This window comes from Ambystoma mexicanum, chromosome 6q, assembly GCF_040938575.1.
Source record: "Ambystoma mexicanum isolate Mex_15411 chromosome 6q, UKY_AmexF1_1, whole genome shotgun sequence".
Lineage (NCBI taxonomy): Eukaryota > Metazoa > Chordata > Amphibia > Caudata > Ambystomatidae > Ambystoma > Ambystoma mexicanum.
Genome location: NC_090937.1, coordinates 221,750,472 through 221,775,488, shown reverse-complemented (window position 1 = coordinate 221,775,488; position 25,017 = coordinate 221,750,472). Strand labels below are relative to the sequence as shown.

At 44.7% G+C, this 25,017-nt stretch overlaps 1 protein-coding gene across 2 annotated transcripts in view; it reads right to left on the bottom strand.

Annotated features, from left to right (window-relative positions):
- Positions 1-17,029, bottom strand: part of MAD2L1 (mitotic arrest deficient 2 like 1) — a 41,256-nt gene extending 24,227 nt beyond the window's left edge. The window contains exon 1 of one of the 2 annotated variants that reach the window (XM_069630673.1): positions 16,938-17,029. In XM_069630673.1, coding sequence (XP_069486774.1) covers positions 16,938-16,956 — 19 coding nt within the window. In that variant the 5' untranslated portion in view covers positions 16,957-17,029. Of the gene's footprint in view, positions 1-16,270; positions 16,532-16,937 lie in introns of those variants that run through there. The other variant, XM_069630672.1, reaches the window with a different exon arrangement.
- Between the last annotated feature and the right edge of the window lie 7,988 nt (positions 17,030-25,017).

Genomic DNA, 25,017 nt, shown 5'->3' with positions numbered 1-25,017 from the left:
TACATTGGAGTACCGGCAAACGAGCCCCATATCTATGCAAATTAATGCTTTCATACTGTTATTTTCAAGGAATGCATGGGGCTCCCTCAACATACAATACCCAAATATGTCGTCATGTCCATGCCAGAGACAGCACCCGTAACATGCTATTTTCAGTGCAATGCTAACACTTTAACTGTTAAGATGTTTTTTTGTAACCTACTCTGGCAAGATGAACTGAGAAACCAGTTTAATGTGCACCTAGGTTACAAGTCCTTGACCAAACTCTCAATGGTAACCTGCTGAGAAGTGAGGCTTAGACCAAGGAAGGGATGAGCTTGGTTAGAAAGTACAGAGGTGCTCAGATAAATAAATGGTGCATCACGTTAAAGCACCCTACTAGTAAGCAAAACCAATCCCTCTTTAACATTATATTCAGATTGGAATTCAGCACTTAATCCTAGGCATATGCACTGTAAATGAGCAAAAGCGGGGGAGAAAATCTACAAGCATTAAAATTGCCATTATGCCTCAACATGGAAGAATGCTTTATAAGCTCCCTTTTTAGAGTTCAACATGTTCCAAGCATGCGCTCTTATGCAGATTTTTGTAGTCACTGTAAAATCTTTCCATTTAGTGCTTCAGCTTCGGAGGATTAGATTGCCAGTCCTCGGGTCCTAGCTAGCGGAAAAAGGACTTGACCAATGCACTGCGCCATTGGCATGGCAAGATAACCATTTAGTTATAGGCGTTATGCCCAAAGTAAATCAATGAGCATAGAAGTAACTAAAGAGATCACGACGACACGCTGACTCAACACTTGCAATACCACGGGACAAGGAATCTGTGGGGACAACAGGGCTCAGTAAGGATAAAGTTGCTGAAGGCTCACAGGCTGCAGCTTTAGGATACCTCAAAGTTTAGACGGCACGACAACTGCATGATCTTGGTTTCATCAACACAGGTAGAACCTCAGCAGAGGAGCATACTGACCTCATACAGGGTGGACAGTCCGTCAGGATCAGCGCAGTCAATTCTTGACGTCTAGCATGCCCTACTACACCCAGAGTCAGCAGCAGCTGGTTGGCGAGGTGCCAGCAGAGCTCACCAGGCCAGAGGAAAAAGGCACAGTTTAGGTCTTCCCTGTCGATTTGAGGGCATGGGTCAAATAGAAGGCAATTGGACTGGGAAATGCTAGTCACAGAAGTAGTCTTGTAGGTCGTCTCTGGTTATCCTTTGGCTTTCGATGCTTTGATCTTGGGGTTATCATTTCAAATCGTTCCAGGGCCTCTGTTTGTATCCAAAATGCAGGCCACGATTTGCACCAGTTCACCGGTGGAAGAAACTACAACATTCAAACAAAGACACCATCCCAATCTGTGACACCATGCCATGTCAAATTACACCTAGTAACAAGACCTACCCTAGCTGGAGTGAGTCCAGGCAGTCCCAAAGCCACGTTCAGCGAGTTTCACACAAAGCACTGACCGGAGTCCAGAGCTAAACTACTGTAAAAGTGCATGCCCTTTTATGGCAATAAGGTGTAGAGGAAGAAACAAAAGAATAAGTCAGTACAAGGCTTCTATCACGAGGACGTTGTCAATACATAGAAAAATGCGTGCACAGCTGTGCACTGGAAAGAAAGGTTAAAAAAAAAAAGAAAATAACGGTATTCTGCCACCAGTCTGTTCAGTACGCATTACAAAGGTAACTGGGGCGTTACTTCAAAGAAACCTGTAGCGGTAGCACTCCAAAGAAGGGGTCTTGTTCTACAATGTAAAAAAATAGAAGGATTAAAAAGAAAGGAAAAATATGTCCTCCACCCTTCGGCACTGACAAGTGTCCCCCAAACATGAAGGACACAGGTGAGTGAGTCAAAAGGGCCTCCCGGACTCCAAAAAGCAGGTATGTTGGCTAACAGTCAGAGAAAGTTCACACAACAAAATATATATAACAGGAATGATATCATAACTCATTTTGGAAGCTGTATTTGCAGTCGAATGATCACTACTGCATGTTTTACCAAAAAGAGATTAACAGGTTACTGCAAAAATCAATCCAAACTGGGTCAATATGTTATGGTCTGCAGCCTTTGGTTCTCCAGGCGTGTTGGACTGCAGCTCCCATATGCCATAGCCAGCATCGTCATTAATGAGTAATCATTTGAGCTGTAGTCGTAAAACATCTAGAGGGCTGAAGGTTGCAGACCACAGCATATTTCAAAGAAATAGCAATGTCATTCAATCTCCTGCAACATAACATCTCCATTCCATCTGTGGAAGGGGTCTCATGCAGCCAGTCAAGACACAGATTTGTGTTTTGACAGTTTAATACAATTCGGGATGGCAGAATTATGGGAGTCAAATGCCAAAGCAAGTGTATAGCACATGGAATGTGTGCTCCCTTCACCTCTTTGTACTTTTCCTTTCCGGTTCCACTCAAAATTGTTTTGTTCAGTTGAGTGCAGCAACAAAGCAGGTTTAATTATTTTTTTATAACATGCCTAATACCATATCAGTTCAGATTCTAAGCGCGGATCCAGGATCAAACCTCTATTGCTCTGCATGGTCCTTCTTCCAAGAACACCGCGTTGCCACTGTGCTATCCTCCATTGTCCAATAAACGGAGCTTCCCGCCCCCCTCAATCCCAACAATCTGGGCTCACCCAAGTACTACATGTTAACTGGCCAACTATAGTTCAGCAATGTGCAGTGATCCAGATAGGATTTTGAGATGGGAGTATTTTTAAACTGAGTAAATGTGATTTGAAAAGCTTTTCCCCTTTCGCAAGAGAATAAAATGCGACATCCAGACAACTTGTGCAAAAACTGTATGGAAATCATTACCATGTGGCAGCTTTCTGCATTGTGACAGAATACACCTTTTGCTATTTCTCCAAGCACTGGCCATTTGATCTCTTGTATACATTTAAATGTTCAAAACACAAAAGCCTGGCCAATTGCACAGCAAAACAAACAAATTGTATTGTGTGTTTGAGGTTCGATTGCAGAAGTGTCTTTTGATGTGTAATGAAAGTCCTCATTTCCTGGAGCTATTACTACCTAATGGTATGCCAATGTTATGATACAACAGTGCAGAGAGGCAATGACTCCATGCTAAATTACATACCTAATCTCATGGTTAATTATATAGCACTTTTGGCAAAGCGCTGTACTTAGATATTTATCACAATTATCACCAAACCGAAGTTGGTACTGCTTTATCGACCTCAAAAGGATGGGAAGCTGAGTTGGCCTTGCCAGGATTCAAACCTGCAACCTAGAGATCACGCACAGAAGCAGCAACAAGCCCTCAACTGGCTGAGCTAGCTCATTGGCAAACATACTTCAGAGGATGGTAAATATTGACTGAGGTATAATAATCAGTGCCTAGATGTTGGACAAACCAGGTAAGTGCTACATAAAGTTAAATATCTATCCGGATTATCACAGAGACAGGTTTTGCTGAGTTTCTATTTGAATTACAAATGTAAATTTGTTTTTGAGCAGAGCTTACACTTCCTGGCGAGTCAGGTTTTGGATCTTATAGTAGACTTGAGAACCTGCGATGGTGTAATGACAATCACTCACCCTTGAGCAAAGACTCTGCTGCCACCGACCATTTATTGTAATGTACCCCATTGACTGTATATTAAGTGTAAAAATGATCTGCCATGATCTGCCTCCGCATGATTATGCGCACAGCACAGGAACTCTGAAAAATACAATTGTGCAATACTGGTTTGCTTTCACTGGGAAAAAGTGCATAATTTACAAAAGATTAATTCTCAATTGCAACTTAATTAACCATCTTATTCAAGGCATAAAATAAGCAGTGTCCCGGAGCAATTTGCTATGCAATTCCGTAGGTTTGCTAATTAAATTGGCACTTGTGTAGCAAAGCTAGCTTTTTAAGTTACCCTGTTCAATGAAAGCACAGCTCACCCAGCATTCCTCTCTTGCCTTCAGAGCTCTCTCCACCCTTGAGTCTGTTGACTGCAAGTTTAAAGGGGTTAACGGAGAGAGAGTGCAGCAGTAATCATCCTGCAGCACTCATGTGCCAAAAGGCTTATGTGGGAGTGCTACGCACATTATCTTTTTCAAATAATTACAAACCAGAAATAATCAGGATAATACTGTTATTAAGCTAACTGTATCCTGTCTGCCAAAGACCAGTAGGTGTTGAGTTACTTTTTTTTGTTAAAAAAAAGCTTTCAATTCCTTTTCTAAAATTGTAATTGGTTACATAATGCATAATTACAGTATTGCTACTGTAAAAACACTACATAGTCTTCAATGCTTTACAGTTAAATTATCTAAATCTCAGTGTCAACTAGATTTCATTTTGGTGGGGGAAGATGCATCATATGACGAGTGGACACTTTTGAAAATGTACATGACCACACAGCAAAAAGCTGATACCATACTCCTTGACATTCTATCTTACCACATTGCTTTATGCCTGCTACCCTGAAAGTGAGATGGCGGCAAACTACAACATTCTGCCTAGTTTGCCCAGTTCTCTGCCTGCTATGCCATACATACTGCTTAGTTTTTTTACATAATACACAAAGCTAACTTGGAATAGTTTCATCCAGTCTGTACTTCTACAGACCAACTGCAAAACTGTACACTGTAGTTGGCCTCCAGAGCTCACTGCTCTACGATTGGGATTGCGTTATACATTTTCACCTGCAGTCGAGAGCTGCCAAACCGTTTTCAGAGCCTTTTATCATATCTATTTATGTGTGTCCATTCATCCAGCTAACCTTTTTACAGACACTCATCCAGGGCTCGCAAAGTATTTTCGCCCACTTGCATAGTCGAGTAAATTTTAACAAGGGCCAGTACCATTTGCAGGGGATGTTGGAACATTAAACTTTACTTTGCAGTAAATGTCAAAAAATGTTTAACTGTGTGTGGCTGGCCTCTGGGTGGCAGCACTGTGCCAGGGTTTGTGGTGACATGCACCATTTTACAGAAAGTGAATTTAAATTTGTCGTCATCCGTTGCCATGGGTCTAGTGCACGTCTCTTCATTCAAGTGGGTAAAATAGGTCTAGGGGAATTTTAAAGAATCTGCAAGGCTTAACATCTCACTTATGTCTTACTTCAGCAGGTACACAAAATGGCTATATAGTTGCTCATTTTATATCTTGGGTACAAGTATCTTCTGGTGGCATTAAGAACACTAGTACAAAATTGCTAATCAAATGGGGGTGTTTACTAATCAAGAAAAATTAATTAGCAAACCTTGCTAATCAACTAATGTTATGCCTGGTTATTAATTATACAATCCTAAAATGCTAGGAAAATAAATGTGCACAGTGCTTCCGCTTTCTCCACGAGCATCTACACACGCTGAATGGAAAGAAAACATTCCTATTATCACAGAGTGCAGTTTCTTTTTTTGAAAACCTTCAGTGAAATATGTTTCAGAGGCTTTTCTCCATGGCTTTCAATTACCTCCATGTAGAATTAAAAAAAAAAGTTTGTTTTCAGACAAGTAACCTGACCTTTGCACTGTCCTCTGCTCTAAACTGGTGTGTAAACATACACAGGAAAATAATAAAGCTGTCGAATTCACAAGATTTTCATGCGTAAAAAGGCCTTGTACGAGGCTTAGTGGATTGCAAGGGGTGTCCTATATGCAATTTATTCCCAGAGGATCCCATAAAACACCACAGGATGGACCAAGTTTAACACACCATGAATCACCATAGATTTTCAGTCAGAGGCAAAGCACTGTTCTGGCAGCAAGGGGTGCATTATCAGGGAACCTACAAACTGAAGGCCACCTTAACATGCAAGAGCATTCTGCTTCACCACTACTAAAGAACTAGACATTCTGAACTGATGGGTGCTTCAGGGTGTGCTGGTGCTTACATTGTTGGCTGCAGCCCCAAAGATGACCTCTATGATCCTCATCCACAAGCACAGGCATCTCTTGAGGGAAGGGGGGGTATTGCCACCCTTATCGGCTACATTGCCCTCCCGCCCACAAATCGGTGGTCTGCCCACCCCCCCCCCCAGCAAAACCCACTTTCTGGGAGCCTTAAAGGTGCTCATTTGTACCGCCGTTATTCTTGCGTTTGCAGGATCTATTTTCTTAGCATGTGTTCTTTCTTCTGGCCTGAAAGGGGCACCGCAGGAATAATGTGCCATGAATATCAGTGGGGTGGGGACCATCACTGTAAAAACAGGCTACCTATTTGCTAGGTTCACTATTTTTTCCCAAATCTGCAGCTAATGCTGGTCTAGAAAAAAAACGAAACAAAACATAACCAAACTGAAAAATCCTTCTAAACTTTCTTTACAGTGCTTTTTTTTGTCAGACTGCCCCACAAATATCCTGTGATTTGTGCGACCTGTCCCTTTGAGTTTTTTCACAGGATAGTTCTAAAGCGGTTATATGCTTGTCAAACTGTAATACCAAATAAAGCTTTTTATTATGTATTGATTTATTACAAACCTTACACGTACATTTACATAAAAGGAATAAAATACATTTCAAAATAAATGTCATACATGTAGACAAAAAAAAAATCCCATTGCATACAATTCAAGGACACTGATAAACCACGGGACATTTGATTAAAATTTAAATTTTTCATAATACTGCCAACAAATCACAATGTTAGCGAGTTTCTTATGACCTACTATACTTAATTGAATTAAAAGGTTTGTCGCTTTAATTAACACAGTAGTTTGGCCTCTTAAAAACCTGTGCTAATTGAGCTGGTCTTCAAATATTCTTTGAAGAAAAACTAACGTTTTCCCTGAAGAGATGGCCAAACTATAAATGTTTCAGCAACTGACTCACATAACAGTATCTGCATATGTCATCCTCGCCAAATCCCCTAAAAAAAGAAATCTCACGAGTGTGGGTCAGATTAAGCCTCCTCCTCAATTAACTCCCGTTAGGACAAGGATTTAAATAATTCAGCAAACTGCCTTGTTTCTAGCGCTCTACCTAGATCTCACTATGTAATGTACATACATTTCTATGTTCACATGTTCTAATCCAATCCAAGCCCAGGGTCTTTCTCATCAAGTCTGCAGTTAGTAAACTCAGTGGTCAAGTCATACTCCAATATTGTCCTAGAATAATTTTAAAAGGGGCATTTTCCGTACCCTGGATGCAAGTACACTCGATTTACATTGCACCAACATCACTGGCTTGCATAGTCTAAACCAGGCTCATAGCACAGAAATGCATATTGGTATACAATTTGGAGATTCAGTACCTTTCTCCATATGAAATCCTCAATTTTTGCAAAATCAAAACCTTCTGAAAAGGTGGGGGGGGAGAGGGGCAGGCGGTGGGGGGTAAGTTGATCAGCTCAAATCCATACAGTAAAGCCAGGATCACAGATGATCACCTTTTTATAAACGGCTTCAAAGAAAAACAAAGTATTGAAATATACATCAGAGCCCTTAGCGGGGTCCCCTTTCCATAGGTCTACCCAGACAGTTTGATGTGATGTTCTAGCGAGCATTTAACCCAGGAATTTCACAGAACTCTCAACTGCTTTTCCTCCTAATGACGAGGTAAAGTAGTGAGTTTGTTCCAACCCCTTTTTAAACACAGGTTTTCATAGGGATTGTCCCCAGACCATTGTGTGCTTATCCAGCAATAAAATGTTGACATAGCTTAGCCAATGCCATTTTTCCATATCCATTCTCGGTGGTACAAATGAGGCTGGAGCTTAACTTCCCACCCTCCACCCCCTGCCAAAATCAGATATGTAGAGGTTAAGAGGCAGAGGGCCAAACCCCTGCCTTAAACCTCAGCCGTAATAACTGGTTCTGTAACTGAGCCCTGCATATTTAATGTGCCTTGAATATCGATGTTTACGTAGATGTGAATCAAGATCTCTAATAAGTTTAGTGGAAAATTCCAGTTACAAAACTTCACCCATAATCATTCCTGATCGACCATGTCAAAAGCCAGGCTAAGGTCAACTGAGGCAATGTAGAAAGAGGATGGGCACCCTTACTTTATGGCTGTTCAATTAGCGTATTTGTAAGTCCATTGGCATCAGTGCCAATACCTCTTCTGAGTCCGGTTTGGAATTTGGACAACTTTTCCTTTGCCGTGATCCACTTTTCTACTTCTTCCAGAATGCAGGCAAAGAGTTTACTTGGTTATTGGTCTGTAACTCAACGGACACTGCCGATCAGCCCTACAGATAAGAAGTGTATCAGCCACTTTTATCCCCAAATAATTGGCTAAAACTCCCAAAAAATAAAAATAGGGAGTAAAAATACTGCCAAGATGTGCCGAATCTTGCACACCTGCTTTCACCCTCACAGCTCCATGAATATGTTTGGACCAGTAGTGCACATAGTACCACATGACAAAACTACTATTATAAATGCCTGATTGGAAGAAGTAAACATGCATAATTAATGTGCAAGACTAACAAAGTGTAAAGAAATGAACATTACAAAAATTATGTTTTTCAGTTATAACATTTTAACGAGTACTGGGAGGAGTGCTAGCTTATAGCTCAAGGTGGTAATTTGACAGAAAGATTACATCTCCACCTTTAGTAAGCTCATTGCTTGCTGGCTCAAAGACATACAATTTCTTTGGGTGTGAATTGTAATGTTAGTACAGATAGGTTGTTTTGTTTTGTTTAGCTGGCCTTACAACAAAATTAATAAATGCTTCAAGGACCGAATGGTCGCGTGCATCATGTCCAGTAATCGGGAGATTAAAAGAAGAGTGCCATGTAGTCATATGACCTTGAGCCATCGCTACGCCATGTAGCTTGAACAGGAATATTCCCAGTAACTTACCCATTTAAAATGTAGAGGTCCCATTTGCGACATAGATCATAGATCATTCCCCACACTGCCATATTCTTTCGGTTTCTCCTGGTAATTTCACACTGCTGCTGCCTCTTATGCAGTGTGGTGTTCAAGGGACAAGCAATTTGCATTCCAGTCACATGCCATTTATTTACTGGCCATCTAGGGTAAAGCTAACATTTTGGACATACTGTTGACATTTCTAATGGTAAAGCCAGGTGGAGTATGCTCCAACATGGGGATATAGTCATATTTTGGCAGAACAAGCGTGGACATATTTTCTTATATCATCATTACTGGCATTATGAGCAAATCAAACAGTATGTGCTTACATTGGTGCAGCCAGCATGAATATTTGTTTTTTTAATACTATATATTGTGGGCAAAGACAAAAATATGTTGGTGAAATGCTCCTCTGCACTGTTGGCGACTTGCATCTATTGCACTTGTTCATGAGTTATCCTACAAAACCAATGCAAAAAATGTTTGGCATTTTACCATTGCAAAATGAACAATTTTAAAAAGAACGTTCTTTGGGGTGAGGGAGCCCCAAACACCTTAATTGGTTCGGGCACCCACGTTACGCTCCATTCAAATACATATTTGGAGGAAATATTTACAGCCCTCCAATAAAAATATATTGACCAGCCGCCACTGGGATGTACAGCCAGAAACAGAACACTGTAAATAGTTCTAAAATGGCAAAGCGAGATTCCAGCAACCATCGCTAAAAAAACAATAGAGCAGTTACCTCCTTTCTCAATGTATTCAGCACCTTCATGCGAGATTTCATCTGTTAATCCAGACTGTCCTTGACCATCATTTGAAACTGAGGTACGAGTAAGCTCTTCTGTTTTGACTGGTTATTATTTAAAGACGATCTGGAAGTGAAGTCTCTTGCCAACTACCACCTCTAACATTATTTTAAGTTGTGTTGGGCGTGATGTCTGCTCGAGTTAAAAGATTCGGGGGGGGGGGGAGAAGAGAGTGAGTGAGTGAGTGAGTGAGTGTGTGAGTGTGTGAGTGAGCACCTTCAGTGCAGTGACACAGGGTTGTTTGAGACTTCCCACTGACTCAATTTTTCTAGGGCAGACTGCTGTCCCCCAGAAAAATCTAAAGTTGCCATTAACTTTATATAGTAATTTTAAACTGCAGACCCAGTACACCCCATCTTACATGGAGTATTGGAAAGGGTTAATTCCTACCCCTTTTTTTTCTCTGCCTCTTGGAGCTTTGTTTCGCTCTTAACCTTACGACTTGGCTGGTGGCAGTGGTACCTACCCTAACTTTTCCTCCGGGATTATATTATATAAATGTGGTATTGTTCATTATAGTAGCCTCGAACATAAGGGTTTAAATCGCCATTTCTTTTTGTTAAAGTCCTTCTTGCGTTTTACTTTCGCGCCAAACCAGGTTTGCCTTCTTTGTTTGTCCAGAAGCCCTGCTTTGGCATCTGGGTGTCTAGGTGGGCGGATTGTGAGGCAGGGGTTTAGTCACCTCCTGCACAGGGTCTCCTTGGAGACCCAACTCGCACTTTGCGTCGATGGGCCGGACAACCCCCCTGCTGAGTGATTGACAGTCAGACTGTGTGAATGGGGGATTTTGGCATGAAAGGCCGAACTCTTTGGCTGGAAATCAGAGTTGCCACTGGAACTGCAAAGAACCGAAGAGAAGCGGAGAAGAAGACGGCTGCTGCACCTCCCGAGTCCCAGTAAACCCTGCTGCAGTCCTTCAACAACCAGAGAAGATCCAGTCCGGAGTCTTCTTCCCTTGAGCCTGGTGGGACCAAACAGCTCATCTTCCACAGCCAGAAGATCTGTGGTCGAAATCGCTGCACACTGCTGTAGTGGTCCGGATAGCGATCTGAAGAGCCTCTCCCGTTTTAAAGGAGCGCACCTTTTATTCACTGTTTCGCTGCTGCTGGCCTTATCCCTGGGTAGTGCAGATCGCTCCAGAGGTCGTCCTTCTTGTCTTCACGACTGAAGCTCCAGGAACCATAAGTCTGCAGGAACAACAGCTGTGGCACCAGCTTGCTTCACGAATAAGGTACTGTGTCCGACTTTGAGGAATTGGGGTGAACCCTTCTTCCTCACCAAAGGCTTGTCCTTTTCTTCCTTCCCTCTTATTTTTTTTGCCTCCTTTCATGACAATATTTAAGTACTCCTGGCAATCTCGAATCGTGAACTGTACTAACCGTGTGATCCTCAGCAACAGGACCCCTGTTACACTTGACACTGGCGCAGGCCTATTGACTTATCTACTGGTTAGAAGGTGCGCTCTGATTCGATCTGCCTTGACAAAAGTATTGCCTACGATTTTTATCTCCAATTTTCTTGTGTGAATTCGTGTGCTAAGTGTGTTTGAAAACGGTTACATTTCTACCCGCAAGTACGCTTATCTTTAGTAAGACCGAACTGTCATTACGGTCAAAAAGATATCGGATATGTACTCCCGGTAACATCTTTGTTTCACACCATCGGTCCGTCAAATCCCAAAGTACTTAACTTGAATTTATCTACACAAGGGGAATTGGTTGTGTAGTGTATTTGAAGTGTGGTTTCATTTTAATAGAAGTGAAGTGTTTTGTGAACAGATGGTTTAAAAATAAATGTACGTATATTTTTTTAACCAGAAACCTTGAATCAATGTTTGCTTGAGTCACAGTAATTGTAGTCCTTTGTGTAATCTCTACTACTGCTCATTTGCTCTTGAGATAAATCTGGCTGGTCAGTCATCGCTACCACTCTTTCTGTGTAGTAAAGGCTTGTACCAAAGGTGAACTTGCATTACCGCTTGTAGTCTTAATTGTGTGCAGTGGTCCCTAAGGGCACTGCATAGGATTCTGCCTAACACCCCCCAAATACCAATTACTAGAAACGCTACTGGCGGCAAGGTGGCCTTAACGGCATAAAGCAAGAAAAGCATGCATGCCATAACATTATCTGGATATTTAACAAGCAGCTTCCTGCACAGGCAGTACAACAAGCACCATAATTCAGTACTTCCTCCCACTGCATCAGTCCTCAAGTAAGCTGCCATACATATAAAGCACCCATTGCGCTTCCAGTTCCTGAATGGCAACTGAAAACCGTACCCCAGAAAGTGCCCTTCTAGTCACCCGACAAAAGGAAGAAATTGAGGTGTGCACTAGGACCTACACGACAGCTCATCACAACACTGTTTGATGCAAAACACAGGGCAACACAGATAGCTAATGAATGAAAGCACTCTTAAGCCTCTCAAAAATGGTGGCACGACACAAAGCGTCTATTCAGCCACCTGAAAGAACACTCAACACCTTGAACCGCAAGCACCAGAATTATATGCAAGTCCATTCAGGCCTAGTTTTCTCCTAAAGTTGAATGCATGTACTGTAAAACTAAAAACTCTGGCAATTAGAGGGGGGAGGCGTTATAGGGGCGGTCCCATGGGCACACCCGATCAGTGCTGGGGGTGTCCAGCATATTCTTTAGTTGCCGTAATTACACGACTGACAGTTGCCTGGGGCACCCCGGTCTTATAGATGGAGTCGTGAGCATTTGGATGGACAGTGGCCTAGGGCACTCAGATCAGTGGGGGCTGCAGTACTGTGGTCACACAGCGTCAACCTGCATGCTCATTTAATAAGATACAGAGACAGAAGCGCCATTCATGGATTCTGCCGCTGTCCTAACCTACATGCCGGCTGAGGCTCCTTTTATCGGGAGCCAGTCATGACGGAGCCATGACACATTCTTAAAAGGGGACAATACCATACTCTTATAACAAATGTGAAAACATAAAATGGACATCAAATAAATCAAGTCACAAACAGCAATACTTGGTCCCCTTGGAAACCGTGGGGTAAAACAATTACCACATACATGAAGACTCAGCCAGAATACCCACAACTAGTAGTAGACATCTTTGTGTGGTTTGCGGGCGACGGTTGAAGTTGGTGGCATATAAGCAGTTTTAACACATCATAAGGAAAATGTATTCAGCAGGGGAGAAGGCCCAACCAACGGACGACACCATTGTCAGTTACTGGAACCATATTAACCATGCAGACAATCTGCAGGATCACAGCTTCACACACACTTACTGGGACCACTTTAAGCACATCAATGACATGAGGGCTCACAGCCTCAAACACACATATTTACTGAGTCCTCGGACCTTTTGTGAGGCTGCAGTAAACCAGTTGAATCTCACATACCATCGTCTGTTTGGGAGCAGGGGCAAGACCGGCTTCTGACGTGTACCTTAGGGTAGTATGGCCACAAGGATAGGTACAGTCATGGGGTTGGGAGACCACATACTTGTGTTAGTCCAGAATATTTGCAAGAACCTTTAAATAAACTGGCAAAACCACATATGGGGGACATCAGCTGCAGTTCTGATGGTGGGGCAGGCAGCAGAGAGACACTGGTGGGAGGGTGTCTGGGCCGCGCAATGTATGTGCTCCCCTGGGCGGGAGTACTTCAGGTCCATCTCCAGGCCTGTGGTTCAGGGCCCCTAGATGGGGAAAAGGATAGCGGCACACCTCCTGCAGGTTCTCTCTCCCCTAGGTGGGAGTGCCTCTGGATGTTTGTGGAACAGTGTCACTCACCCCACCTAGGCCCTGCCGAACAAGTACTCTCTTTGAGGGCCGCGGCTAGGTCAGCGCCAGCATTATAGCGGTCTGGCTTAGGAGACGGAAAAAGCAGCAACAAGGCTCCCCCAGGCAGGAGTTGCATCCTTGTGGGGGCTGTGGGTAACAACGAGCAGCATTTTGGGGGAAAATCTGCATACACTTCAGCCTCCGCCACTCAGAGTGTTGATGCAGGCAGGGTGTCTCCCGCAGGCAGAAGCTGCTGTTTTTTTTTTCACTGCTCCATTCACAGAGAGCACGACACACTTTTCTTTCACCAGCTCCAGTGACTGAGCGGACAGACTTCACCTTCCCTTCCTTTTTTGAAGCGCCGACAACGTTTAATCACTGCAGAGGCCAGGGAGCACCAGCACAGCAGAATGCAGGCATGCACGGCCCAGTGTTTCCGTAGCAAGCGCAAAACTTTTAAAACGAATCATGGAGCACGTGATTCACTGCCCTCTCGGCCCAGTATCAATCTACCTTTTTCAGCTTCACTCACAGAGCAAACGCAACACTCCCCCCCCCCCCCCCCCCCCCCCCCAAACTAGCTCCAATCACAAAGCAAAACACTGCCTGAAGCCTGTGTCCACCCAGGGAGGAGCTTCTCCAGCTCCGCTCAGAGCGCCTCAAGGACACCTTTGCTCCGGAGCACTTTGGCTTGACCGCTCTCGTAGCACAGGCCCTTTACCTTGTTTCAGCTCCGGTCACGGAGCACAGCTGCAGAGGGTTCCTAACCCCTCATTGCCATTGTTATAGGGCAGTCCTGTGGGTACACAGGCCGTCCAGATCAGTGCTGGTGCACCCAGCATATTCTTTAGTTGCTCTGATACATAACACATGGCTGGACTGTGGCCGGAGTGCACCTTACACACGCTGATATTTTGTCACACAGATCAGTGGGGACTGCAGTACCATGACCGCACGATTGCAATTGGTTATTTATAACGCACTTAATACCCAGAGGTTACTAAGCGCGCACCTGCGGGTCGAATCTGTGTTGCTCCGCATTGTCTTGCTTCCAAGGGAAGCACATTGCCCCTGAGCTAAACTCCCGAGACTATCCACACCATGCCAACCTACAGGCCAGGGCTGTGGTCACAAGGCATTAACCTGCAGGCCCAGTAAATGAAATAGGGATAGGGAGACAGGCATTCATGGAGTCTGCGGCCGTTCTAACCCATGTGCCAGCTGAGGCTTCTTTTATTGGGAGGGAATCATGACAGTCTTAAAGGTGACTCTAAACACAACAGGAGGGAGGGCTACTGCACCAAACACAACAGATACTTGAAAAGTGCTTGCGTACAACTTGATGGGTTAATCACAACACTGCTGTGCTCACCATTTCAGAATAACCTTTAAATAAATGCTGTCTGTTCCTAGTTATGCCTGCTCCCTAAGCCATTGTTTGGGGGTCAGTGGTAGTGTCAAATACTTCACAACAGTGATGGTCTACCTCAGATTCTGGACAGATATCCCCCGGACAGTGGAGAAACATCCACCAATCGGGCTCTAGCCCCCGCAAATTTTGGGCTATGTTGACTCGACCTGGCTGTACCAGCAGAGGCATGGCCGGACAGAACAGGACAGACATTAAATGGCACCTGGGCTTCCATGTTAACAAAGGCCCTGCAATTACTAACAAAGCATTTCCCTGTCAGCACCTGCATTCATATGCATACATTTTTAGGCAATTGAAATTGTGATGCGAGGTTAGTACTTAAATGCCAGGGGAGTGTTTGGAAGGAGGGAACAGGAGTGCACTCTTTAGTTAAGGGGCGGAGTTTGCTGCTTTTAACACTGAAGCGTCACCGGAATAGTCTCATTGGAATGTTTAATGAAGACAACCTCCACACAAGTAAGTTTACCCCTCCCCCACATTCTGTTAAGTGAGCACCAACCCCAACATGTGTAGGGTTTGCCCCGCCACCCCCGAAATCAACCTAGATGCGGCCCCTTGAAGAGGCTGTTGGCAGAGAGGTAAGGGAAGCCTTGCCTGAAAGTAAGTGGCAGTAATAAAGTTTTTCTGTACTTTTGCAGAATTAGAAAAATGTACCAGCACAAACGCAGTGAAAGTTGCTACTTTCAAGACTCCCATCGCACATCAGCTCCCTCCCACAGATGTAAGCCAAAGTATACCTTAGGTGTACTTTGACATCCGAGGGTAGGGAGCTTGTGTGCACACACACTTTCTTCAGCATATTTTTTATGTGGCTAGAATAGCATTTTGGTACAGTCTAGTCACTTATAATTGTGGCATAATCATATATGTATTTACATTAATGGGCAACTATGATAAAGTAGGCATAGCATCTGTTATTACATGGCTACCCTGGCATTTTGGTGCAGCCAGTCTAGTCATTTATCACTGTGGCACGACCTTATGTGTACAAGTGTTCTAGTGTTACTTTATCTCAAGAATATTTTTGAAAAGTTGCTGTCCATGGCATATACAAATATCAAAGCAACTAAACGTTTATATTGTCTTTAAATCCAATATCACGTTCATTCTTACTGGCAGATTGCTCTTCAAAATATTCTATTTGTTACTTGGTCTCCACACCAGATGACCCTGGGGGGAGGGGTAGAGCCTTCAAGTTAACCCCACCCAGTTGGTTGAAGTGGCTCCTCCCACCACCAGTTATCTCGCGCCGCCCGCATGTAGGTTTCGTTGAGCCCGTGCCCCACAAACAGGTCGCAGGCTGTAATCCTGATTAGCCCAGACCTGCGGTGCACTAAAGGCGGACAGAAGTGCCATAAAATGAAACTAGCGTTCTAACCGACATATGGAAGAATATACAGATTCCCACACCCTCGTATACTTGCAAAGGTGGGTCGCGGACAGGGTTTATACTATCACTCACAAAAAAACTCGGCCACGATCTGCGCGCTTCCTTTAAGAGTGATGCCCTCCTGCACGAGCTGCTGCCGCGACATTTTCCTGCAGAACGCACTGACACTGTGCTGATTCTGAATAAAGTATGTTCGCGCGCCGCACCGTTCAAATCAAGTACGAAGCTCCACCCTTATCGCGCAGTCGCAGTGTATGTGAGAACAGCGGAAAACGAAGAAGGACTGCAGCATCTCGTACTCTCCTGACCAAAGAGTTCTGAAACTGTTCTAACGTCCTAGACCAGTCAGGCGACCGTAGATATTGCAAAGGAAGACGGACTACGTAACATACTTTGGGATTACCGCGCAGAACTAAGGATGCCATGTTAACGTGATTTAAATGAAATATTCCAAACAACTCTTTTAATAACGAACATATTTTAACTGTGATTTATACAAAGAATAACGTAGATTTCAACATTAACGCTTAGCAATGTATTACGTTGATTTTTATTAAAGAAGTGTACATAGTAGTATGCTTCTCTCGTTTTAATTTTAAGAGCACTATGAAAGAATAATCAACTTCTCGTAGAACTTTCCCATTAAACTGAGGGAAAAGAAGTAGAGTCAAAAGAAACATTCGGAGGTACCAAGAACCAATCACTATCCAGCAGTACATCTAATGTCCTGAACACTCACCCAGCTCTTCAGCATGCATGCTGTTATGGGGCTTTGCGTGGCGCCCTGGGCAGCAGTGTTGCCAGGTAAGATGGAAAAAAATAAGCTGAATGCCCCTTCAAAACAATCTGACTGACTCCCAATCAAATAAACTGAAAAATGAGCGCACCTCTAAAACGCTGGGGATAGGTCTCAAAAGTTTATATATAACTAACCAAAGAATACATAGAGAGAACACAAACATAATATCTTAGAATAAAACGCGTTTATTAAAATTGTTATTTTTCTAACAATTAGTGTTTATTTTAATTTCTTGTATGTGTGGGACTTATAAAAGCACATCATTGGCTTTTTGGCTCCTTGGCTTCTCTGGCAGACCATACATGCCAACATTCACATAGCTCTCAACCATTTGTGACGCAAAGGCCGGTGAAATCACCCGATTTTGTTTTTGGCGGGTGAGACGCACATTGGAATGAATGGGCACGCAGGAGGTTTGGCGGGTGAGTCAACCCTTTACAAGGCAGGTGACACCCGCCAAAAGCGTGTGAGTTGAGAGCTATGCATATCTCTCAACCATTTGTGTTGCAAAGGAGGGTGAAATCACCCGATTTTGTTTTTGGCGGGTGAGACGCCCATTGGAATGAATGGGCGTGCAGGATGCTTGGCGGGTGAGTCAGCCTTTTACAAGGCCATAGCTCTCAACTCACCCGCTTTTGGCGGGTGTCACCCGCCTTGTAAACAGGTGAGTCACCCGCCAAGCCTCGTGCACGCCCATTCATTTCAATGGGCCTCTCACCCGCCAAACACAAAATCGGGTGATTTCACCCGCCTTTGCATCGAAAAAGGTTGAGAGCTATGCAAGGCGGGTGACACCCGCCAAAAGCGTGTGAGTTGAGAGCTATGGCTATGCATTCAGATGCACTAAGGAGGGAGATATCCATAGGGAAATCGGGAGATGCATATTTCCCCATAGGAATGCATTGGGGCTACAGTTATTTTAGGCAGGAGACCGTGAAAAATAGCAATATTTTTCACCTAAAAATCGGGAGTCACCCACCTAAATGGGAAGGGTTGGCATGTATGGCAGACATGCCAACATTCTGAAGCCCCTGAGAGGGAGATTTCAGCACCGAAATCGGGAGAATGCATTTTCCCCATAGGAATGCATTGGGGATATTGTTATTTTAGGTGGGAGACGTGGGAGACAGTAACAAATAATTCTGTTTTTAATGAAAAAATCGGGAATCTCCTGCCTAAATCTGGAGGGTTGGCATGTATGTCCTCTGGGGTCCTAGACCGGCAGATGCACCCACCACATCGAAGGGATACATGGGCACCAGCTGACCACCTGTCGACACACTACTTCATTTTCCTCATCCCCCATTATGGTTGCTGTTTACGCTCAAAATTGATGTGTCCCTTACTTAGCTGGCAATTTGGGAGACAATAAGGGCGCACAAGCACTCCTTCTGGAGCTGCTATCCTTCCGGGTTACTTTTGGTGAGAAGCGAGTAGCTGCTGTGAGGGGTGATGGGCCCCCAGGGCAGCTTCCAACTTGATGGGCCATCCGGGCTGATGGGATTCCCAGGCCAGGATCTGGCAGTGCTGTCAGAACTGCGGCTCTTTATGCTCCATGGGCAAAGCAACAGAGGCAAACCATCTCACTCCCAGGCCGCACAAGCACTCATGTGGAGCCACAACCCTTGTTATCCTGTCCGTGACTTGAGGCAAGAGAAAAAGATTTGTTTTTCTTTTTTCTTTGCACCGTACAGCCTGGATCCTCTCCTCTCTGGGGGAAAAACAGCTGAGTAGCTGTGATGTCTTGTTTCAGCCCCCTTGCCACCTTCCAGGCCTCACCTGCTGCCTGCACGCATAACATGCGTGCAGTCCCAGTACATGGCACTGACCGTTGCCTTTGTTTTTGCTTTAATCCCCACTAAGGAGCGGGCATGCGAGGACTCCGCTGTGCTGCTCCGCTCCGCTTTCACCGCTGCGAGCTGGGATGCATTCAGCCACACCCACTCTCTTTGTCCTTTGTCTGCTTTTTGTTTTTATTTCCTCACTCTTATTTTCTCTTTTTCACCACGGCAGGCCCGGTGTTACTGTGCCCCGCCCCCTTCTGTCTGAGGCTACCGCAGGGCACCGTGCCCCTTCCTCCTTCTCACTGCTACCGGCCCGGGTCTCAGCAGGCCACGCCCCCTTCCAACATGGCCGATGCCGCCTCTCTGCTCCTCGCCCCACGGGGCCCAAGCCGCCGCACGGGAGAGACAAAAAAAGTCAAAACAAAAAAAAACACAAAAGGATCACTGGCCCCCCGCGGCCCACACACCAGAGTGCATGGGTCCGCACCGCCACTCCTTCGTCGACAATGTGGCGCCCTGCCCCTGGGCTTCCGGGCAGGCGGCACCGAGGGCCGGGGTCACCCTGCAGACAAAGGATCTGCGGGCACGCAGATGCTGAACGGCAGGGACACCCTGTCGAATCCAGATCACCGGACTTCAAACAGCTGAGCGGGGGACACCCAGCTGACAACCGCATCAGCTCTAGGAGCACCCAGGCCTGGGCTGTAGCGCAGGCCGTGTTTAGACGGCAGAACAAAATACACAGATACAAGTTGCCACTTCCTGGGGCTCTGCTGCTCTGCCGTCTCGTGCCAGCAGAGCCCTTTTATTTACGAGTGTCATGACAAAGTCATGACACTCATTCTTAAAAGGGCAACATGCCCACACTTAAAAGGACTCATTTTATAAGGAAGGGTGCCTGGTTACCTCCCTGCTCTACCCAGGTGGGTGAAAAATTATATGATACAATTGAGCAAGGTCATGGGAACGCACAGCGAAAGGAAAACACTAAACCTGACAGTCATTTAATGAACAAATAGTGGCAATGACTACTGCATGTGATTCAATTTTAATGCATCAACGTATATGTCATATATACATAAGAAAGAAATATAGGACATTCGATAAAATATATACAACGTACATAATAAAGTGTACAAATACATGTGCCAAAATGAATTCTTTTGGACAAGTTTATCAACAATTGCGAATTCTATTCTCCCTTGTGGGGGATAACATGAGATCAAATAAGGTAAAAGCAGTACATTAGGTACAGGTCAAATGACTAAACTGTTGCTGGGTGAAAATGTTGTGACACGGACAAAACGGTCTGCACAACTGTGTTTCGACCTCAGAGCTGTTCTTTTGTAGTTGTTGTCACACCCATGGTTCGTTCCACATTACTATCCGCTTTACCCCCGTATCATGGAACAAAGTTTGTGGCGAATGGCTCCTTTCTGGCAACGTTGGAGGTTTCTAGGGAAACAAAGGTTGTTGTTACGGGGTCGTGTGTCTGAGCAGCTGACATCCACGTTACCAGCTGGACGCTCGACATGCCTCCTTGACGCACGTCCCAGCGTCCATAAAAGTATCTGCAACACCAGAGTTGGTGCTTCTGATTGGCGTTATTATTCTAATTAATTACAGCGAAATTCTTTCCTACACTGACCTTGGAAATCCATACCCGAAAATCCTTCTGCCTCTCCCGTGTACTTGGTTTGATCTGCTGGCCTCCGACCCGGACCGTCCCAGACCTCGCTTGCTTCATTCTTCTGAAGCTCCTTGTAACTTCCTCACGCTCTGTGTTTCACACGCTGCCAGCACAAATACGCCCAGCACGAATTCCGACTTGAAGCTGCGTGAACCTAACACCAACCCGCAGCATACTGACTGTCACGGGACCCGAGTTCCGATCGCTGCCAGCACGGAGAGTTATCATCACATTTGCATCATATCCTTTTCTCCCACAGGACCCAAGACACGAACGCTTCAGCACGGATGCCACCAACAACCTCTCGCAGGACATTGACCAGTGGAGAGCGGTTGCAGTCCTTCCCCATTTGATAACCGGTAAGACGGGAACATTGTTCCTTCCCATCTGGAACACTCTTGAGTATCATACTAAGGTTATCCACCCTCCATGCAACCGGACATATTCTAAGTGCATTACGTATCCTGTACTTCAACTAAGGAGACATTGCTCAAGAATCAATAGTGCAAGTACTTGAACGCTCTGCTGTGTAATTGCACCAACCCGACTCTAGTAGCGGCCCTCATTCCGTTCGGGAAGTTCCCAATACTAACCTTCCCTTTTTCTTATTTTGTCCTACCGTTGTTTCCATTGTTAGGAGTCTGTTTAGTTAACAGAGGTTAAGCCCTAATAATACTCCTATTGTACTATCCAACTCCTCCTCTCTGGCATGAGCTAATAACTCTCTCTCCTCCTAGGTACTACCAACCTACAGTCACCTGTTTTACAGGTATTGCTCTTAGCTATTGACCAGGATTATATCTCCTTCTTATCCACTCCATTCTAACCATTTGTCCTTCTTTTACAGCTTGGGTAATTTACCATCTTGGCTGTTATCCTAACACAGCAAGAGGGTCCATTGCCAGAAGGAGTTCCCTCAGTGAGAGGGAGTTCGTTCTGGTATTCCCCTTTGGGAATTATGCCAGCAGTGACTGAAGTATCTGGACTCATTGAACAGCTCTCGTCTGGTAAGCATCAAATGCTTGTTTTTTTTAATTACCTGGAACCCCACAAACTCCTGACCTCCTTCTATGTCCATTTCCTTGAGAGTTTACATACAAGCTTTTCAAATACCAACCTTCTCCTTCCTGATGAAGGCCGATCAAGTCACAGCTACATAAGAACAGCTCTGAGACTGAAACACAGTTGTGTAGACCTTTTTGTTCATGTCACAACATTTTCACCCAGCAACAGTCTAGTCATTTGACCTGTACCTAATGTATGTTAGATCAGAGCTCAATGTTCACCTGCTATGAAGCTCTGTCCTGGCAGTGCAACCCGTTGTGTAGCTGACAAGTTCTTTCTGCCAATATACCTGTCAGAGGAGTAAGGAATATCCCCTGACAGATCTATTAACCAAAAGATGGATGGATGCCACAGGAACCCGCTAGCCTGCAAAAGAAGTCAAAATTAATACCAACAAAAATGTCAATAGTAGCCAAATAGAAAACCCCTATAGAAAGCAGTACCTGATGACTAGCAGAGAGTTGCTAAGTAAGAATTTCTTGTACTTGATGGCGTCTAAACTACATCAGTTAGACACTAAGGGTTAACTAACTAAGTTTCTTAATAACGACTCAATAATAGAACACTCTTACCATATGTTAAAGATCTTGAAGGTCTTTGAAGAAGGATGAAAGCCAGAAGACTAAAAGTCAATCCAGTGGTCCACCTATCAACCGCCGGCACAAGGACGCCTAATCAAGTCCCAAGTCACAGTTCCCGTTGAGGATTAAAGTTCAGAGATCCACCTACCAACCGCCAGCACGCGGGTGCCCAAAAACACGAAGCGTCTCTAGTTCAAGGCAAAGGGCAGACGGCTGCACAAGAGTTCGCAGAGAGGGAAGGGACTCCAAGCTGAGTCAGCGGTGATCACAGTGCTTCACAGATCCAGGGCGAGTCGTGGGAGAATTCCAGGTCAGCAACGATGAGATCATTACGGAGGCAAAATCACTTGGGCTGGGACAGGTCAGGGACAATTCCAAAGGTCATAACAGGATGGACAGACAAGAGCCAAATCGTACAGCAGAGACAGATCAGGGACAATTCCAAAGGTCGTAATGATCTGAAATACAAACTAAACAAGAAAGACACACCAAAATTTCCAGCAAACAAAGCAAGGTCAGAATATTCAATGGTCAGCAGAATGTCACAAGATTCGCAAGGCCATAGAATCCAAATTCAGAAGCGACGCGCCAAAACCAAGCGGGGCACGAATACAAAAAACGCTGGTCACGTGATCCGGAAGACAGAGCTCAACGTGAGAAAACACGTGACCCTAGAAACACAGAGCGACCGTGTTTCCAGGGCAACCCCCAGCTCTGTCGGAAAGAAGAGTAGCATACCGAGTGATTATGAGTACGATTGCTGAGGAAACGTTTCCGTATCCCACAAGGTAAATGAGAACTTGGTGAGGGAATAGATGGAGGAATAGGTGCCGTTAATGGACACCGAGCTCTGGGTCTAATAGAGCACCTGATGCCCCTTTGCTTCCTAAAAATGTACTGCTTTTGTATTATTTGATCTCATGTTATCCCCCAGAAGGGACCATACATTTCGCAACTGTTGATAAACTTGTCCAAAAGAATTCATTTTGGCACTTGTATTTGTACACTGTATTATGTACGTTGTATATATTTTATCGAATGTCCTATGTTCCTTTCTTAAGTATATATGACATATGCGCTGATGCATTACAATTGAATCACATGCAGTAGTCATTGCCACTATTTGCTCGTTAAATGACTGTCAGGTTTAGTGCTTTCCTTTCTATGTGGGTTCCCACGACCTTGCTCAATTGTATCATATAAATCCACACTTAAAAAGGCCACACACAACATTGCATACCTGCCAGGTAGCCCCATGTCCTTGGTGGCACTGAGCCAGTCTAGGCATTTCCTGTTAAATGCTAAGACTGGTATTTTTGTTTTTCCCATTATAGGTATGGATCTACAAGGACCAGCATTCAAAGTGAAAATCCAGGACTGGCTCATGGCATCACGCATTACATGTGCCCCCTAATTGGCAGCAATGCCATTGAGTGTTGCTTATCTTACGCGAGAAGATACGCATACGCGAGAAGATAGAATCATACGCGACGAGTAGAACAAGAATTTTCAAATGCAATAATCCTGTGTTTATAATATGCCATATGTAGACTTGCATGCATGGACAGCCTATGACAGATATTGGGCCTCATTAGGAGTGTGGCGGCCGCAGAATGAATGGTGTCGGTAAGGGACCAGCACCGTTTATTCCGGGACGCCACATTATGAGGTCTGCAGCGGGTCCCACTAAGGCCGTCTGGACAGACCAGGCGCCCTTAACGGGACCCGCTAACAGACCAGGGTGCTAACAACGGGCCCGTCATTAACAGGCCTGTTGTTAGCATCCTCCCCATTACCATTGAGCCCTATTGGGGTTCAAATGGGAATGGGATGTACCGGGTCCAGGTCCCGCAAAAGGGATTTAGTGGGCCCTCCAAGGTCAGAATGGCCCGGTAAGTCCCCTTTTGCGGGACCCAGACCCGAGTTTGGAGGCAGCCAGGCCCTTATTAAGGGCCTGGCTGCCTCCAAACTCATAATGAGGTCCGTTGTCTTTTTGTACCATGTACTGGCATATAAACCCAACACACTGTCAAATGTCCAGCCACAGCCATTACATGAAGAGGTAAAGCTATTATATGGCTCTTGCATGGACAGATGTTCCCATCAAATGTCAAAGTGTAGCCCAAGGTTACATAAGTAAGCACAGGTATTACTGCCATATGCCCTGTTAAAGCATCACACGCTCAGGCGTTCATGTGTCTGGTAATGGTTCACATGCCAGTGAAAGTTTCATATGCCTAGGTACAGTCATAATATGGCTACATTCCTCATATGCCTATGTAAAGCTGTAAACCTCCCTGCCCCCCTCCCAACACCCAATTTAGCCTCCTCCACTTAAAAGGTGACTGTGCGTTTTAGTTTAGTTTATTATAAGCCAAAACTAGTGCATTACAGTACAGGTAGGGAGAAATCACATATGAGTGACACACAGCTTGTAGGTGATGTTTGGTTAGTAGCCACCCATTGACCTCCCATTGCCATGCTAATCCCCCTCCCAGTTCCTGCTCATCCTTGCTCAAAACACCTTCTCATTGGAACTCTTTGAGCTCTCTTTAATCAAGCCTTAACATCAAACTTTGCACTCAAAGTTCATGCCTTTGTTTTTTCAAAGCAGTCTTAGAGTTGATTGATTTTTGCATTTATAAAGCGCATATCCAAAACGGAGCAGGGCAAGAAATTGCATCTGGGCGCAGATGGAATAATAGAAAAAACCAAAAAAACAGCATCATCTGCACATTTAATTGAAAAGATAAGTTTTTAGTTTTTTCCTGAATTCTAAAAGTGGCTACATTTTCTGGAGATCATATGGTAGAGCATTCCAAGCTCTTGGCCCTGCACAGGAGAAACGTCTGTCACCCCATGTCACAGATCTTGATGAGGGAACCACCAGTAGCTGTTGT